Source organism: Struthio camelus, chromosome 28 (genome assembly GCF_040807025.1).
Source record: "Struthio camelus isolate bStrCam1 chromosome 28, bStrCam1.hap1, whole genome shotgun sequence".
NCBI classification, from domain to species: domain Eukaryota; kingdom Metazoa; phylum Chordata; class Aves; order Struthioniformes; family Struthionidae; genus Struthio; species Struthio camelus.
Window position 1 is genome coordinate 1,720,988 of NC_090969.1, and position 18,377 is coordinate 1,739,364.

General features: G+C 54.4%; 1 protein-coding gene across 1 annotated transcript; it reads left to right on the forward strand.

The window, feature by feature from the left end:
- Positions 1–10,604: 10,604 nt before the first annotated feature.
- LOC138062611 (keratin, type II cytoskeletal 4-like) lies at positions 10,605–17,906 on the forward strand. Its single transcript, XM_068921450.1, has 9 exons — positions 10,605–12,173; positions 12,815–13,035; positions 14,222–14,282; positions 14,756–14,851; positions 15,224–15,388; positions 15,855–15,980; positions 16,227–16,447; positions 16,670–16,704; positions 16,813–17,906. Exons 1-9 carry the CDS (start codon positions 11,634–11,636, stop codon positions 17,112–17,114), a joined length of 1,767 nt encoding a protein of 588 aa, XP_068777551.1. The 5' UTR covers positions 10,605–11,633; the 3' UTR covers positions 17,115–17,906.
- The last annotated feature ends 471 nt before the right edge of the window (positions 17,907–18,377 follow it).

Genomic DNA, 18,377 nt, shown 5'->3' on the forward strand with positions numbered 1-18,377 from the left:
CCCTCTGCAGCAGCCGCAATTTCACGGGATTTGCCAACCCGGAGCCCCATCGGAGAGCTGCAGCTCGAGGCGTCAGGGGATTTGACCGGGGACGTCGGAGATGTCCGTGGCGGAGACACGCGTGTGCAAGCAGGCTGGACCTACGTGGGCACAGCCGGGCTCGGAGACCCACCGGGGCGGCGGGTTGTTCCCCCCGCCGCCGGCCCTGCGGGGAGGAGATGGCACGGGGACTGCGGGCGCCTGGCCGGCTGGGGACTTTGCCCTTGGGTTAATGATTAGCTGCCCGGCTGGCCCCTTTGGCTCCTCCGGCACTCCTGGGCCCTTTCCTGGCTGCTTTTAATTGCACGGCTGCAAATTTGGGGCTGGGGCCACTCGGGGAGCAGGGTGGCCAGGACTGGGGCATGAAGCCAGCTCCGAGCTCCTATTCCCGGTACGGAGGTGACACCTGGTGTTTGCACCATAAACCTCGGCTGCAATTAGCGCTCCCAGCTAATTGAGGGGCTCCCAGCAGCCGCCGGGACCCTGCTGCCCGGTGTCGCCGGTGCAGGAGGGAAGATGCTCCCAGCCGGGCCACCGCCACCGTTTGAGGCCTCGACCCCGCCGGCCTGGCCACCGGGACCCTGGGTTTTCATGGCAAAATTAATGAGGGATTTGGGAGCCTCGGTGGCCACCAGAGGTTCCCCGAGAGCTGCGGTGGCCCGAGGACGCCTCACAGGCCGGCTTGGGGGGGCCTGAGCATCTCCGGGTACCGCGGTGCAGCTGAGCCCCGTCGCAATCACCCGGGGGCTGAGTGGGAGCAGCTGCCGGGAGCCCCCGGTGGGTGTTAACCCGTCCCGGCTTCTCCCAGCCCCTTCCCATCTCCGGCTTGTGGGTCCTGCTCCGGGATCCCCATCCCGGCTCCTGCTGCATCTCCGTGGAGCTCACCGTACCGGCCTCGCTCGGGTCAGGGCTGTCCGACACGGGGTCCGGGTGGCGGGCTGGGGGTTTTACCTGCTTTGCGTTGGGTGGGAAATGCTGGGGGTGCAGCTGAGACATTGGGGAGGGGGGAAGCCCATAGCATAGCCCCAATCCCCCCTCTCTGGTGTGGGATTTTTGGGTGCATGGAGCAGCTCAGGGCTTGGCTTCACCCCCGGGATGTGTCGCTTGCCCCCCCTGCCTGGTGATGCAGGGATGCTGCTGGAGGGATGGAGCCACCCAGCTCTTGCTCTATTTTTGGGGTGCTGCTGGGGTTTGGTGCTGCTTTGGGGAAGGGATTGTGGATGCTGCAGGGCAGCAGATGCCCTGGTGAGGCTGGTGCCCAGGGGCTTGTGCTGGTCCCCGGGGCCGGTTCCCAGGGCTCCCCTGCTCCCAACTCCCCCCCTTCCCCCCCCCCAGCCTCCTGCGCCTGCTCGGGGCCCGGTGACGCTGGAGGGCAGCAGAGGAGCGGGAGCAGTGCGGGTTATCCTCATCGGGAGGCTCCTAGGGGCCCTGGTTGCCTGCGTCCCCTTTTTGGCCCTGGGGGGATCTGGCTGGGGTGGGGGACAGGGAATGAGCCAGGACCCCTGGGTGCCCCCCAGCCGGAGGCATGGGGTGAAACGGTGCTTGCACAGAGCAGTGGGGCAGCAGCAAGGTGAAACCTCTGAAATCTCTTTTTGGGGCCGAGGGCTGGTGTTTGCACGGGGCAGAGAGGCTGGAGCTAGCGAGATCTATGGAGTCAAGGTGGCGGTGCAGGGGAAACTGAGGCACGGGGCTGGCTCCTGGGCGGTGCTTTCGCCTCCTGCTCCGATCCCAGCTGGGACCTGCGCTGCCCGGGCAGACCGGGATCTGCGATGTGCAATCACTTTTAATTAATGATGTGATTTAATGGCAGCTGCCGCAAGGAGGAGCATGTGCACGGGGCTGCAGTGCTCGGGACACCCCGGCCGCCCTGCGGGGAGCTGGGGGCAGCATCTGGCAGGGATTTGTCCCTGGAGTCACCTGTGGGGGTGATTTAGGGGGATAGGGGGCTGGACTCCTAGATTTGGGCCGTAAAACTCAGCAACAGGCACAAATCAGTGCCTTCCTGCCCCATGGTGGGGAAACTGAGGCAGGGGCCGAAGGCTGAATGCTGGCCCCGCTGCCGGACCAGCACCGAGGGGTGGGTGACGCTCTTTGCAAGCTGCGCTGGGTGGTTGGAGAGTCGCTATGAAAACTTAAACCATGGCCCCAGCTCAGCCCTGACACCCGCACCCCAAAATAACCCCCGGGGAGGGACACCCCAAAAAGCCACCTCTGCCTCCTGCGCAGCCGGTTCCCGTGGGCACAGCTGGGCGGCACCCGGACCGGTCCCGGCAGAGCGGGCGCCCGCCGGGGCGAGCACGGGTGGCTTTGGGCAGGAGGCAGCGCTAGGGTGCGGTGGCGCCCGGGGGGCACCCCGGGACCTGGCTGCGATAAGAGATTTCGGTGTCACCCCACCCTGGGACCGGGGTGGGTTGGGGGGGGGAACCTGGTGGCTTCGGCCTGCTGCTGAGACCCCCTTTTGCTGCCGCCCCTCTGTTCCGGGACCTGCCGTTCCCACCGGGACCCTGGGGACGGCGGTGTGCCCGCTCCTGGGCTGTGCCGGGGCAGGCTGAGGCCTGACCCAGCTCGTCTCACAGGAGGAGCCCGTGACTCACTGGGTGGATGTGCTGGGGCTCCGTGGGCAGGAGGGGCCCTGGCAGCCTGGGCTTTTCGGTGGTGGTGGGGGGGTCTCCCCCAGGCTGTGTGATGGGGAGGGGTCCTGCTCTTTTTGGGGTGTCCCCATCCTGGACTTGGGGGGGGTGGAGTGGCTGTGCAGTGTGAACCAGGACGCCTGGGTCCCTCGGTGCTGGGGTGCAACAGTGGGAGCAGGGCCTTGGGATTTGGGGACCCTCTTTGCAACCCCCCCCCCCCCAGCAGCCTAGCACAGGGTCAAGGACCCAGGCGTCCTGGGGTGTCTCGGGTGCCTGGGGCTGAGCCGTGGGCTGGGGCTGGGTGCAAGTGGCGGCGCTTGGTGCCTCCCTGGGGTCCCCCACCAGCAACAGGACTGGACGCCCCCCTTTTTGCACCCCAAAACTGCCGCGCCGGGGGTTGCCTGTCGTCCAACCAGCCTTGCCCAACACCCGAGTGCATCCGGGGTCCCACTCGCAAACTGCAGTGGGCGTTCAGTGCCTGGGGGGGGATCGGGGGGGTTTTCTTAATCCCCTTGGGCATCCCAAAATCTGGGTGCTCCCGTGGGCTGCAACCTTGCTGCCTTGGGGTTTTTTGCTGCATTTGAGCCATTTTTCTCTCCCTCCCTGACCCTGTCTAGCCCCAGTCTGGGGTCAGCAAGAGGCAGCTCGCCCCGGGTTTGGGCTGGATCCCATGTCCGGAGGGGTTACCTCCTCCTGGGCCATGCACACGCATGTGCCGGGCCATGCACACGCGTGTGTGCAGCACCGTGCACGGGGCAGGGGCGTTGCACCGGGGGGGCCCTCGGCCGGCGCGCTGGGCTCCCCGCGCCAGTGCCGGTGCGTGCCGAGCTGCGGTTTCGGCGCGCGAGCCCAGCGGCAAGACCCGGCTTGCCGGGGAGTTTTCACCTGTAATTAGCGGCGAGGCAGGAGCCGCCCCAAGCTTGGCTCTTCGTATTTTCACACGCACACCCCTCGCCGCCTCTCGGGGCCCCTCTCGCCCCCGCGGCGCCGACCGAAAACCGTCCCCCTCTCCTGCCAGCCTCTGCTGACCCCTTGCAGCGCTGAGGCCGGCCCCGGGCACAGCAGATTTTGGAGGGGGAGCTGCATTTTGTGCACAGCATCCCCCATGCTGGGAGCATCCGAGGGGGCACGGGGCCGGCGCAGGCTGGGGAAGGAGCTGGGGGGGACGAAATCCTGGGCGGGGATGTGACCCGCTGCAGGGGGCTGCACTGGGTGTCCGGGCTCCCCGGCAGGGTCCCGTGCCCACCTCTGCCCTGAGAGGGTGCTCTGGATTTACGCATTGCCCGGGGACGCTGGGAACGGCGCGCGTGGATGACTGCGGGTGCCTTCCTCCTCGCAGCGTTTGCACCACCCCAGGGACGAAACTGGGGCTTCCCAGGACCCTTTTGGGTCCCATCGGGGCCGTTGTTGTTTTATGGGGCCGCTCAGGAGCGGATTTATCTGGGAGAGAGGGTGCAAAGCAAGGGGACTCGGCAGCCAGGGCGGTCGGTGCTTATTTTAGCCCGTTTAGTCCCATTTTGGGCAGCGTGGCGGAGGGCAGACCCAGACTGCGGTCTCTCCCTCCTGTTTTGGGGTGAAGGCGGGTGGGAAGGGGGCTCGTGCGCTGCATAACCCCGTCCCTGGCGTGGGAGCTGCCCCCGCGGGTGCTATTCCTGGGGTGCCAGCAGCAAGGGGGGCAATTGATTTTTATCCCCCCACACTTTTGCAAGAAAAAGGCAGCACCTTCCTTCGGGACGCAGGGAGCGCGGGTGCGAGATGCGTTGCCACCTCCAGCAGCCGTCGATGACGTCTTTGCAACGTCAGTCGTGTCCCCAGGGTGCTTTCGAGGGACGCGCGGACACGACAGCGCAGGGGCACCTATTGCCATGCACAGGGGTTCATCCTCCCCCGCATCCCATCCCTGGGCAGGCCGGGCATGGCTCTGGGTTCATCCCTCCCAAAAGCAGCCCCGGCTGCTGGGCCTGGCTCAGGGCATGGGGCAAATTTGCCAGAGTTGCCCGCTGATTCACCGGCGGCCGCGTTGCATCTCCGCCCCGGGAGGCCGCGATGGCGTTGCTTTAGGTCTCGCGCCGGGATAGGGAGAAGCAATTTGTCTCCGCGCAAGGCTGTAAATCAGCGTGGCGGCGTTCAAGCCCGGACCTATACCGACTGACGCCGTCGGGTTATCCCGTCCAAAAGCCCGATTGCTTGAACTCCGTCGAGCCGGCGGAAGCTCCCAAATGCAAACTGAGCCCTCGGGGTTTTGTGGGGCCTCGACTCTCGTCTTGCTCGAGGGGGATGTGCTTTCCGGTTTGCCCTGTTTTCCCGAAACGCTCCTTTCCCTCTGGGTGCATCGTGCCAAAGCCTCAATTTAAGCACCTTTAACTTTCACGCCCCGGTTTGGAGGGCAGCAGGGGCTTATGAGATAGGAAGAGACTGTTGAAAATCTGCTTCTCCAACAAAGCAAACCCAAAACTGTTAGCCCCCCTGCAGCTGCTGAGCTGCGGAGTGCTATATAAGGGGGAAAAAACCCTTCTCTTCCTCCGTGGCTGTCAGATTTTCACGGCCAGGCACCTAAAAAATGCCTTTTCCCAGATGCCTATCGACCAGTTTTGGTGCGCTGGCTGGTGCAGCCCTGCAGGAAGGCAACGGGCCGGCCGGTTTCCGAGCCGGCGCGTGACGGTGACGGCCCTGGTGCCCGACTCTTCCTGCAGCGTTTCGGGTGGTTTCTCCTTGCTTTGCAACCTCTCCTGCCCTACGTTAATGTTGCGCCGCGCACGGCGCAGACGAGCGCTACTGAGGCTGCTCGGGTGTTTTAATCCTGATTTTTTTTGGAGCCGCGGGATGCGGCCGGACTCTCAGCACCGGCTGCGCTGCCCCTTTCCCTGCAGCAGCCCCGTTCCCTGCCTCCCTTCTCGGCCAAAGGGAGTGAAACGGGGCTGGGAACCGCAAGGAGCATCCCGGGGGGATGCTGGGCAAGGCAGATGTTTGCAGGCACTTTTACACTTCCGTGAGGCTCTTTGAGGCTTTAAAACCTTCCCCCCCCCCCAACCATTTTTGCTGAAAACGAGTGTCTCGGACCTGAGCAAAGCTGCTGCAGCAGTGCAGGGGACGGCGGCAAGTGCTGGAGGGAGACGCTCGGCGCGGCGACTGCTTCCAGCTCCGGCACGTGTCTGTGCAGCTCCTCCCCAGCTCTCCTGCCTGCCCCAAAGCCACTTAAATGTGCAATTCACTGCTCAAGGGCATTTAGCGTGTCCCCTCCAGCTTTAAAATTGCCGCATATATACTAGCGTCCCTGCTTGCGCAGCTGGAGAAGGCGCTGCGCAAAGGGAGTTTGGTTTCGGTGCTGCTGCAGCAAAAGCTCCCGTGTCCGCTGCTCGGAGGAACCTCCCTGGTCTCCAGCGTGTTTTCCAGGGGCAATTCTCCTCCCAGAGGACTTTTATTCCCCCTAAGGACATGACTTCTGACCGGTCTCGTTCACGCCGCTTCTCTGGTTACGGCTGGGTTGGATCCAGGGCTGAATAACGCCGCGAGTTTAATTGCCTCCTTGGAAGGAGATGCCGCGTCCTGCCCCGGATGGTCCCTTTCTTTAAGCGGAAGCAGTGACTTATCCCACGTCGCTTAGCACGGACACCCGGGACGTTTGTGAAAACACGCGGTGCCGGGAGGAGGCCGCGGTGGGAGCGGGTGGTGACTTTCCCCGCGGCTGGTACCCGATGAGCCAGGCGCGGGAGGACGTGGTTGTGCTTCCGGGGGTGCTGTGGCCCAGGGGTAGGGCGAGAGCGGGTCGTTTTGAGGGCTGCATCCCGTTTTCATGCACTGAATAGCCCGACCTAGTGCTCCTTGTGACTGTTTAAGAAGAAAAGTGTGTATGTATATATACATATAAAATTAATTTTTTGGGAACTATCACTCTGTTTCCACTTCTGTTTTAGAAGGCGAGAACCTGAGAGGCAGCGCTGGCTGGGAATAAGCTTTTCCTGGGGTGGGAAAGGTCATTTTTTTTTCCCCCATCACCCGCTGCTGGCTGCACCCGCTGCCCTCTGGGCAGCCAGAAGCAGCGTGTCCCGCGATACTGCTGCGCAGAGCCCGGCAGGAGAGGAATTAGCCTTGAGTGCCAAACGGCAGGAGAGCTTAATTCCTCGTAGTGGGTAGGGGACAGCGGGAGAGGCGGCAATCAAAGGCGGTGCCAGCGCTCCATCGAGCAAAAGCATTTCATCATATCATCGTAATAAGAATAGCAATAATTCTTATCGTTTACAGCGGGCCACTGATTCCCAGGGGAAGGTGTTGCCTGTAAGCTATGTGTTAGCAAAATCATTTATTGCATTGAGAGAGTCCCAGGAAAATGCCCAGGGCCCTTTGCTACATGCGATTGCAGCTATGACGGGACTAGGTGTGCCGTCAGTCTTCTGCAACAGGCGTCTTTGATCTCTCTTGGGATCCACCTTGTTATTTCTGCTTCATGATTCCCAGCTCAGGTCCCAGCCCTGCAATTTACCTGTTTAGTTAATGTGAGCTGAGCAGCCATGAGTCTTCTGCTTCTTACTGTTTGACAAAAAGGGGTTTTTTTCTATTCCATGTAGTCTCGTTGCACTTTTGGGGTGAAACCTGCCAAATCTGGGCTCTCCGGTCTTGCTCTGGGAGGGCTGTTTTGCTTCGGAGGGAGCTCTCCTTGCAGCAGGCTGGGCCGAGCCACGCTCGGGTCTGAGCGTCGCTGCGGCCGAGGGCTGGGCAGCACCCAACGGTGTCGGGCAGCGCGTGGGAGCAACTCTGCCTTCGGCATCCAGGTTTTTCGGCTGCGAGAAGGTTCCTTGCGTCTGAAATGCCCTCACCCAGTGTGAATTGGTGTTCGCACAGTATAAACCTTGTTTCTCCCAGCGTCCTGAGGCTGGTCTGCAGAGGTCCGAATAAGATGCTGAGTGCCCTCAGGTCCTGCCAGGATAAATCCCAATTCCTGTTCAGGCACCAGCTCAGCCAAGCACTGGGGGTGTCCCACCACACAGCACTTGGAGCGCATCCAGGCCATGGCTCTCCTACGTAGATGTCTGCGTAGGGGCAGACGAGTGGCCTAAGCGTGCCTGCTCCTCTGCTGAATCTGAAAGACCCTCGTTTGGCAGCTGCCCTGGTGCTGGTTTCTGAAAATGAGTAAGGGATGACTCATTGCATCTGTGTTGCTGTACATGAGCCATCTACGCTGTGTCAGCACGGATGGAGGACGTGGGTGCCAACCCTACTGCGACTCCACTGCTATGGGCATCTGGGCTTGGAGCTGCCACAGCTGGGTTTTTGGAGGTGCTAAAGCTGCATGTCTGCAGATGTAAATATGCCAAACTTCTGCTGTGGCCTCACGGAGCCCCGAGCAAGTCTCAGAAGCTCATTAAAGAAATGTAGTTTTGCATGTTACTGGAACAGCAAAACCTCTTGGGATCTGGTTTCACCTTTGGGCTACGTTTAGGATGCAAAGAAATTGCCTTTAGCTGGTTATTTGTCTTTCCATGGGAAGAGCCTATTTTCTCTTTGCAGCCTCTCCTTTAGGCCTGGCCTAGCAAGGCTCTTGCATGTGCATATAACCTTGAGAGTATGCCCGCTGTCTTTAGAGGAGAAATCCTTGGGAAGGTGCTTGCGTGCAAGACCGTTGCTGGAGAGCGATGGGAGTTGACGGCTGCCGAGCGCTTGGACCTGTCTGGTGGAGGATCCAGGTCCTTAGTGATGAAGCGGCATGGCTTTAAGCCAGGCAGTGACCTGATCCGGAGGTCTCACCCTGGTTCCTGTGTAGGAAAGGAGTCTCAGCTATGAGTTGGTCTTTAAGAGGGAGACTCATGTCTGCCATGTTTGGAAATCTCTAATCCCTGCTGCACACTACCTCCGTTTTACAGTAATGGTTGCTCTTGTAAGGAGGGAGGTGTTTCTGGAATTCGACCTCTCCTTTGAGCCTGCAGTGAGGCAGGCAGAAGAGATTAGGTAGGAGGAATGAACGTGCAGGCAATTACAGTGGGGCTGGCTTGTCCCATGGGGCTCGATTCAGCTCTCCACCCTGTGGGTTTGGGAAGCAGCTCAGCTCCGCAGCCGGTACCACCCTGGCACGCTTGTCCCGAGGCTTAGCCGTTGCGACTGCTGTGACTTTGTCCTGGTGTGGTGGGATCCTGCAGAGCCGCACGTGCTCCCGTGGGAGGGGGGCTGGCAAGGAGCCTTCGGTCTCACTGATGCTTTGCCCCGACGGCTATTTCGGAGCCGGCTCGGGTGTACTGAAGTGGGCTGCAAGAGCTGGAGCATTTGAGACACCGTGGATGGAGCAGCCCAGCAAAGCCTTGCATGCCGAACGGTCTTAGCAAGCCCTGGGTGGGAAACCACACTGTGCCGGTTGCTTTTTCCCATCCCACCCTTCACTGGTCGGACCCCGTGAAGGGGCAGGACATGTCTTGAGCGCAGCAGGGCACTCGGCTCTTACTGAGCCCAACGATTAGGTTCTTGGGCAACTGTCTCAAATAGCAGTGAATAAGTACAGTGTGCCAGGAATGAATAGTGGAGCCACCCTGGGAACTCCCGGCAGCTACCCTGTGTTGGCTAACTGGGCTCAAACAGGTTCATTTGGTTTCTTAGCAGATCTGCTGGTTGCATAACCATGCAGCCGCCGCCGCCTCTGCGTGGCGAGAGCAGAGTTCAAGCTGCGTTCTGCACGCTTTGCTCCTCGCTCTGCCCAACTGGGATCCTGCTGGTCCCCTTGTGAGCTGGGAAACCAGGGATCCTGGAGCCCCGGCGTGGGAGAGGATTTCTTGGTGGCACCAGGGGAGTTTGCACTGCCGAGACTTGCAAATGCTCATTGCCAAAGAGGAGCACAAGCTCCCTGACTTTTTTCCCTGCTATGCAAATTCCCTTAGGCTGAAAATCTTGCAGTTCAATGAATGCGTGATGAGATTCGGGAGGGAAAAGCCCTCCCTTCTTTCCTATCTTGCCCCCTGGATTCCTCTGCAGGAGGGATTTAACTCTGTACCCAGACTCAGATTTGCATGTGTGCAGAAAAGGCTAGGAGCGAATAAGCTCGGAGCTGAAACTGGTTCCCCCAAATGTCTCCCATAAGCGTCTCCAATAAGAGATAATTATAGAGTGTGCAGCATTAAGCTGGCTTTTATTGTCATGGCTTCAGTTGCAGCTTGTGGTTTTGGGGAAGACTAATGTTTTTTTTATGGCAGGATAAATTGGGATCCTCAGTTTGATGGCATCTTCAGACACCTCTGCTAATTAAAATATAAATTAAAAGTGGTTAAGCAATTAAGCTGTTTTTTAAACAATGAGTTTGCCACTGGGTAAGTGCAGGAGCTGCAGTCAGGGTGGCTTTGGTGGTTGGAGGAAGGAAGGAAGGAAAGCTGATGAACTCAAACACCCTTGTGAAGTGCCACGGGCTGGGCATGGGGGATCAAGGCTGAAGCCCCTGGGAGAAGGTGAGGGACGGGGTTGCACCACAGTCTTCTCCAGGAGAAGGGAACTTTTGAACATTCCTGTTTGGAAATAAAGTTTTAGGTTTGGCTTTTTTCTATCGAGGGGTGGTGGTGGGGAAATCTGAGAAACCTGAAAATCCAGCATTGGCTCTGAAAATCCTTTATTTTCCCCCAGTCAAAAATGATATTTCACGTTTCAGTTAGAAATTGGCTCCCTCCCTGCCTGTTCTGCTCGGATGGCCACTGCATTCCTTTCTTCCGCAAGTTTAAAAAAAGCTCCTGGTGAAAGCAGATCCCTGCTTTATCCATGAGAGCCGAGACGCAGCAGGGAAGAAGGAGAATTCACCTCTGCAATTGTCCCGTTCTTTGGTTTCTTTTTCAACCTCGCCCAACAGCCTCGAGAAATGAAACAGCCGCGCCTCTCCGAGGACGGTCACTTGTGCATCCCGCAGGCGAAGGCTGGAGCTGGGCTGCGGTCCTGGCTCCGCGGCTGGAGCTGTGCAGGACAGCCGGCGGGTCTGTCAGGTTGCCGCCTGTGGTGAGCGGCAGCTACTTTTAGGGCAACACTGCTGTTTTCTGCCCTGCCAGATGCCCGGTGGGCTGCGTTTGATCCATGAGGAACCCAGAAAGACCTTAGCAATGTCTGAAGAGCTTCCAGTCTAAGCATTAGCATGATGCAGGGGTTGGGAACCACAGTCAAGGGGAGAGCAGAGCTTGCCGGGCTGGTAATAGCACCTCGGTCCTAATGAAGTGCAGTGAAGGGACTGAAGCCAGAGAAATGCTGAGATGCTTTGGCCTCTGCAAGCCCCTTTGTGTCCCTCCAGTCATAATACCAGTTGCTCCCTGTGCCTTTTCCCAAGCGGTTCGGAATGTCTTTTAAAATATTTTAAAGTTTACGCATTCTTAACTTTGAGATAATGCTAATTTTATTGCCAACGACCAATGCTGTTTGGGCTCCCTCCCTCGGTTGTGAAACAGTTTTGGACAAACGAAGTCAAATGTTCTCTGAGCAGGAGGTTGAACTGGGGTGCATCTGAGGGTGTGATTGGGGAAACAAGCTTTTTATTGGAATTTAGTGAAACGAGCACTTGCCACAAGGCTCGAAATGAGTGATATGGATAAAACAAGGGTCTCCCTTGAGGGTGAAATGTGTCAGGGAGTTTGTTTTGCTTTGTCATTGCTAGAAGAACCTCAAAAAGGCCTATGATGAGTTGACAGTTCTAGCAAAGGACATTTGATTCAAAGATGTGTTTCCAATACCAACAATAGCTTTGTTTGTTTAGCTCTCCAGGGAGTGTTTTGAGGCAGGTCATCACAGTGGCAAAGGAAAGAGGGGAGGGCATCATGCCAAGCACACCTAAAACAATAGAATAAAAAATGACATCTTCTCCACTCCCCTGCCTCCCAGCCAACTCCCTGAGCACATAAAAAGGAGAATTCAGGCACTGCTCTTACAGGACTTACCTTCTCTTGCCTCTGGACTTGCTTCTGGACATAGCGCTGCTAAGCTCTCCTCTCTTAACGGGTTTACTGTCAGGGACCCATCATGTCTCGCCAGTCGTGTGGTCTCAGCAAGGGATTCAGCTCCAGCTCTGCTTGCTTCGGAGGGGGGAACAAAGTCACATTCAGCTCTGTCTCCCGTGGAGGATGTAGGGGATCTTCTGGGAACGCTGGTGGCTTTACTAGCAGGAGCCTCTACAGCTTGGGAGGGAGTAAAAGTACTTCTCTGGGGGGATTTGGAGCTGGTGGTGTCTGTAGAGGTTTTGGGGCTGGTAGTCAAGGAGGCTTTGGCTATGGTGCTGGAGGAAGGTTTGGTGGTGGCTATGGTGGCGGGGCAGGAGGTGGTTTTGGCGGAGGCCTTGGCGGTGGCTTTGGTGCCTTTGGTTGTGGTGTTGGAGGGTTTGATGGGAGGGGAGGTCCTGGCTTTCCTGTTTGCCCACCGGGCGGCATCAAGGAAGTGACCATCAATCAGAGTCTGCTGGCCCCCCTTAACCTTGAAATCGACCCTGAGATCCAGAAGGTGCGAGTACAGGAGCGGGAGGAGATGAAGACCCTCAACAACAAATTTGCCTCCTTCATTGACAAGGTGAGAAGGGAGTGACATCCTCTGCAGTTTGGGGAGGTTTTGGTCTTATAGCTTGTGTTAATTGCAATTGCTGGATGACCCTCAAGTGTCAGTTGCTGCTCAGACAGCCCTAAAGAATGCCTATTGACAGATGAGGCAGGTGGTAGCTGGAGAAATGACTTTCCCAAGGTTATAGAGAAAACCAGGAATAGGATCCCTGGTTCTTAAGACCACGATGCTGACGATAAACCATGAGACTGTGCACCAACATGCAGAACGTCCTCAGAGGAGTCCCTGCTGATTGGCTCTGTCCATGGACTTAAGGCCTTCTGGGTGTTTTCTTTCAATTTGTCAGTAGTCCGAATGCATCTTGAAGGAGAGAATGCCAAAGCTATGAATTTCAGCACATTTCTCTGATTTGGAGTCTGTAAGTATGGAGAGGGAAGTCAACTCATCTTTGCCCACTCAATCTAGAGCTATGAGAATAAATTTTCTCAGTTATCCAGAGGAACCCTGGGGCAGGTTAGGAACTCACTGGTCACTAGAGGATAGCAGAAAGGTTGAACTCTATACATGGCAGGCAGCATGGAAAAATATCAATTGGAAGATGCTCTTGGGGAATAGTTTGACTCTTTTTCTGTCCATCCCCTGCAATCATTTAGGTCCGATTCCTAGAACAGCAGAATAAAATCCTGGAGACCAAGTGGAAACTCCTGCAGGAACAAGGCCAAGGCACAGGCCCTAACAGCAGGAACCTCGACCAGTTTTTTGAAGCCTATATCAATGGGTTGAGGAAGCAGCTGGATGGCCTCTCAAATGAGAAGCACCAGCTGGAGGCAGAGCTGAAGAACTTCCAAGACCTGGTGGAGGATTTCAAGAGCAAGTATGTCGTTCTCTCGGTAGACGTGGTGGTTCAGCTGTGCTGAGCAGCTCAGGGGAATTTGTCCAAAGCTTAGGTTGTGTGGGCTTAAATTCTAGTCTGCGTCAATTTATAACACTGTCCTAGCTCTATCTGATTTCTTATTAAGCCTGATTAATCTCATCAGTTGTATAAAATTGGATACGGAGCTGGTCAAAGCTTGACATTTTTATTGACACTGCCGTTTCCTTGCAAGGGAATTTCCTTGAATTTTCTGAAGGAAAGGGGTGAAAAAAGAAGCTAAATTTACTTTGAACAGTCAGAAAATTCAAGGACTCGTAAGAATTCTCAATGTTTCACTTATTTAGAGGATTAGAAAATATAAAAGACAAGTTCTGGTGCAGTTTGTGAATTTTGACAGTAGGCGGGGATTATTTCAAGATTTTTTTCTCAATCTGTATTAGCTGTAGTCTGAGTTATGCTTGTCACTAAAGCAGGATTATCTACTCTTCATCTTTCACACTTAACTAGTTCATTAAATCATAATATAGGTAACTTATAGTAGGATTTAGCAACTGATCTAACTTCCTCATGGATCATTTCAAGATTAGAGCTTTCTTTTGAAAGCAGAAATGAAAGAAAGGAGATTCTTTTCCCGGTATTAGACTAATTTTTTCAGCCAGAAAAGCCTAGAGAAATCTTTCCACTGAAAGAGATATGAAAAGTAATTTGGCAGACAAAACTGCAGGCAGTAGGTCCAGGATTCATCAAGATGGGCCATGTCTCTTGCTTTACTGAGGCTGCAGGTGGAAAACTGGCTTTGACCTGGAGACCATCTCCACCACTCCATGCTCTGCAGCAACTACCTGCCCAACTGAGCAGTCTGAAATATTCAGGATGGCCTGTGTTGGGGGCCTGAGGGTCCCTAGGGCCAGTGAAAGTAGCTGGAGTGGGCAGAGCCATCAGGACTAGGTTTAAGGTGCTTGATGATTCCTGTTTGCAGACTGTCTTTAAAAAAGTATTTGAGATGGCAGGAGCCAGTGGCTCATCTGGAAAGGTGAAGTGCTGATGCTTGTCCATAAATCTTGCTCACAGCAGGTCTATTTTTGCCACATTCATTAGTCTGAGGCCACTGGTGTCTAGTTGCCAGCAGCGGCTGCAAGAGCCAAAATAAGCAGACAGATTCAATCTCCCTCATTATCATCAACAGGTATGAAGAGGAAATAAACAGAAGGACAGCTGCAGAGAACGATTTTGTGCTCCTAAAAAAGGTAAAGTGCTCAGCTGGATAAACATAAATGAGGAACACAAAGCACTTGGGAACATGAGGGCAGATTTTAATTAAAACGTGTTCCTAATTAGAACAAGAAGAGCATGAAGAAAGAGCTGATGTCAGGATGACTTTATAATGGAGCAGAGGATGAGCAAAATGCTAGGTGCTAGTGTTCCTGCTACCTAGAGCGAAATAACCAAATGTGTGTGTAAATTACGTCTTTATCTGCACATTCAAAACACTGCTGTTTTTCTCCTACGCAAAGACCCACCTTTCTTCAGAGAATGCCTTACTTCATCACTGACTTTTATTTATGTTGAAATCACTTGCAAGTCCCAGGCGTCAACCAGGACCCCTGGAAGTAGGCTCCATACAGAAACAGATTGGCACCAGCACCAAAGGGTTCACAGTTCAGTATTAGGCAACCACAATGTGTCAGGTGGAAAGATTCACTTCCAATTTCTGCTGCAGGATGTGGATGGAGTCTATATGAACAAGGTAGAACTTCAGGCAAATCTGGATGCTCTGGCGGATGAGATTAACTTCTTGAAATGTCTTTATGAAGCGGTAAGTGGTCCAGCTGTTCTCTTGACCACAGAATGCTCCTCTAAATGAGTTCTCTCCATGCTTTGCACCATGACTGCTCCTATTTCTTGCCTTTTTTTGCATGCTTGCACAATTTTTTTTGCGTGCCTTTCTGCCTTCTTCCGCTAGACTAGGCAGCGGTCTAATATTGGTGAGCCTGCCACTGTGTTTATACTGGTGGACAATGAGAAAAAGGCTGCTTCTAGGTGTCTCAGGTTTGCAACCAGCATTGCCAGGCACTTGAAAACTTTTAGGTGCCTGGAGGGGGTGGGGATCCCAGAAAGGAGAAGAGTTAAAGAAGAATGGAGTGTGACACTCTTAAGTATGTAAAGCCACTGCTGGTGTGAATTGCAGGAATTGTCCCAGATGCAGCAACAAGTATCTGACACATCTGTGGTTCTGTCCATGGACAATAATCGAACCCTGGACCTCAACAGCATCATTGCAGAGGTCAAAGCACAGTATGAGGAGATTGCTAACAAGAGTCGGTTGGAGGCTGAGTCTTGGTACCAATGCAAGGTAAGTGTTCTACACGTTGCTCATGATCATGGATGGCTGAGGTGGTGGAAGAGCTACAACTGGTTTCAGTAGACTTGGAGAATAAAGACGGGAGTATTTAACACCGATTTGGGGAGCTTGGAGGAGAGATGGGCCTTTTTAAGTTTCCTTGTATAAACCACAAGGAGGAAGAGTGGAGTGCATCTTCATGCCATATCTTTGCTAACTTAGATCTTGTGGGTGTGTACTGAGTGGGAATCCCAGGCTGCAACGGGCAACAAGGAGTTGGTTCTAAACTAAAGCCCGTGCCTAGGATTTAGCTGGGCTTATGCAGTCTATGCTAGGAGCTGGAATACTGCTGATACTGATGCTAGACTTGAGCTAGTCTGTGCGTGTTTACTCTGGCTGGTGTGTGATGGTGGGGAGAGTTGTTGTGGGGAACAATTTGTGCTGGACATGAAGCACTCCTCTTGTTTCTGCCTCTCAGTATGAAGAGCTGCAGGCTACAGCAGGAAAACACGGAGACAGTCTTAAGGACACAAAGATTGAGATCTCTGAGCTCAACCGCATGATCCAGAGGATACGGGCTGAGATTGAGAACGTGAAGAAACAGGTAGGGGTTGCATTTTCTGAGAAACGGATGTGAACTGGTAAATCTCTTCAGGGCTTCCCTATAAGCAAATGTTTCAGTAACAGTTAGTGTAAACAGGAAGGAACTCATTGTATCTGGAAACAGCTGACCTCAAATGATCTAGGCATAAAACAACGAAGGGCGTTATATGTTTGGGCATCACAGCTTCTGAACATCCATGACTGGCTGTCCCTGACCCACTCATCAGATTCATGTCTTGCCCTCCAGTGTGAAGCTCTGCAGACATCTGTTGCGGAAGCTGAAGAGCGCGGAGAGGTGGCCCTCAAGGATGCCAGGGCAAAACTGACTGAGCTGGAGACAGCCCTGCAGAAAGCTAAGGCAGATCTGGCCCGCCAGCTCCGGGAATACCAAGAGCTCATGAACGTCAAGCTGGCCCTGGATGTTGAGATTGCTACCTACAGGAAGCTGCTGGAGGGAGAGGAGTGCAGGTCAGTGGGATTACAAGTTTGCATCCTGCTAAATCAATGGGAAGGACTCAGCGCATGTCCTCTGTTCTTAAAATAACATTAATGGCATAGTCATTATCTATGGCCTAAGGCCCTGTAGCTGCTGTTTATGCCCAAGGTCTGATACAGCAAGCTTGGCTGTATGCAGAGTTGTACCAGTGCAGATGCTCTGGCTGGAGCTGACAGTCTCTCTTTCCCTTGCAGGATGTCTGGGGAGTGTCAGAACGCTGTGAGCATCTGTAAGTAGCGTTCCTTGCTCTGGAAGGAGCATGGCGGGCTGTGGGTTGTGCTCGAGGACTGCATGTCTGCATTGGAAGTAATCCCACCCCTTCTGTTTGTCTCTGCAGCTGTGGTGGGCGGCAGCAGCACCGTGGGAGGCGGACTCGGCAGTGGGCTGTGCCTTGGAGGAGGAAGAGGTGGAGGAATTGGATTTGGAAGTGGGAGAGGCAGCTGTAACTTAGGCAGTGGTGGCTTCTGCTCCAGCGGAGGGTACAGTTTAGGAGGGGGGAGCTTTGGCTCTGGGGGGGGCTTTGGCTCAGGGGCAGGAATCTGCTCTGTGGTTGGAGGAGCTGGCTCAGGAGTAGGATCTAGCACCGTCCTAAAAACTACTACCTCTGTGCCAACGAGCTCTGTGAGTCGGAGGGCCTAGGAAAGGGAGCTATCTCATCCCGCCCTGGTACCCAAAGGAGAAAGAAGCCAACTGGCATGGAGACCATTGCTACCCATCCATCACCAAGGTGATGACCAGCTACTTCAGTTCAAACCAGACACCATCGTCCTTTAGAAACTGCACAGAAAAGTAAAATGAGGCAACTTCTCAGCTAATGACTGAGATTCTCAACAGTGTTTGGGCTTTTATTTGCCCCCTTCCCCAATGGCTTCCTACTTTGAATGCTCCTCTTGAGGCACTACAAAAAATGTTGATTTATCAGAGTGTTGAGCAGTCATCTGAAAAACAGGACCTGCCTGTGCACTGGAAAGCCCCAAACACAACAGGAATAATGGTCCAAAGCACTGTGGGCCAAATGAGGGACATTCTACCAGGGACAGGTAGACAGGACCAGTCCATGTGCTGCTGTCAAGAAAACTTCAAAGAACTCCTGTTCTATAAAGTCTACACAACAGCTTGACTTCTTTGAACATCTTGTGCTGGATCCAGATGTGGTGCAATTGTAATCGGCTAAACATCAGCCAAGGCTCTGACTCCAAAACAAGAACTTCCTAATGACTAGTCCCAGCTGAAAAGATGACTTACCCCACTGCAATTTTGTCCAAACAAGATAATGGCAGTTTCACTAACGTTCTTCAGAAGCAGTTGTAAAATGTTCAGTTTTGTTCTGGGTTTACTTTTTCATTGTGATCATGGGAATACTTGTGCTTGTTTGCTTAAGTCTTTCTCCTTTGGCAGAAGGCATATCCTATTAAACACTAGAGGCAGCAAGTTCGTGTGGTTTTTCTTTCTGACCGAATGGTTTCATGTTGTAACAAGACTCCTCTTTTGCTGAGATCTGAAAGTGTTACCTGACTTTCCCTTGCCCTTTGAAGCTTGTGTTTAAAGGAACCAAAGCTAATCTGTAGCCTGTTTTTCTGCACTTTTGAGAAATCTCACCCCTTTTTTGCACCCTAACTCTTGAGCATGTTGCAGTCTGCCACTTTGGTAGAAGGGCGGAGGTCTTGTAGAGCTGAAGTGGTTGGGCTGATAAAATTGCTGGGTTAGGCTCAGTATTGCGGTTTGATCGGGTTGAGTCTGTGAAATGCAAGGTTTTCTTGAATTGCATCTATGGGAACCAGCTCATTTCTGGTGGGGTGGCAGGAAAGAACGAGACAGCTGGTTTGATCCTACTCTGGGTCAAGCCAACAGCTTAATCATTCTTGCCCTCCTCTTCTTGGGCATGTACAGGCGTTTGGCCCC

What these genes read in the sequence shown, in the direction of transcription:
- LOC138062611 (XM_068921450.1), top strand. Translation starts at nt 11,634, where the DNA reads ATGTCTCGCCAGTCGTGTGGTCTCAGCAAGGGATTCAGCTCCAGCTCT. An exon ending in TTGCCTCCTTCATTGACAAG is followed by an intron (nt 12,174 to 12,814) that starts GTGAGAAGGGAG and finishes GCAATCATTTAG; the next exon opens with GTCCGATTCCTAGAACAGCA. An exon ending in TGAAATGTCTTTATGAAGCG is followed by an intron (nt 14,852 to 15,223) that starts GTAAGTGGTCCA and finishes TGTGAATTGCAG; the next exon opens with GAATTGTCCCAGATGCAGCA.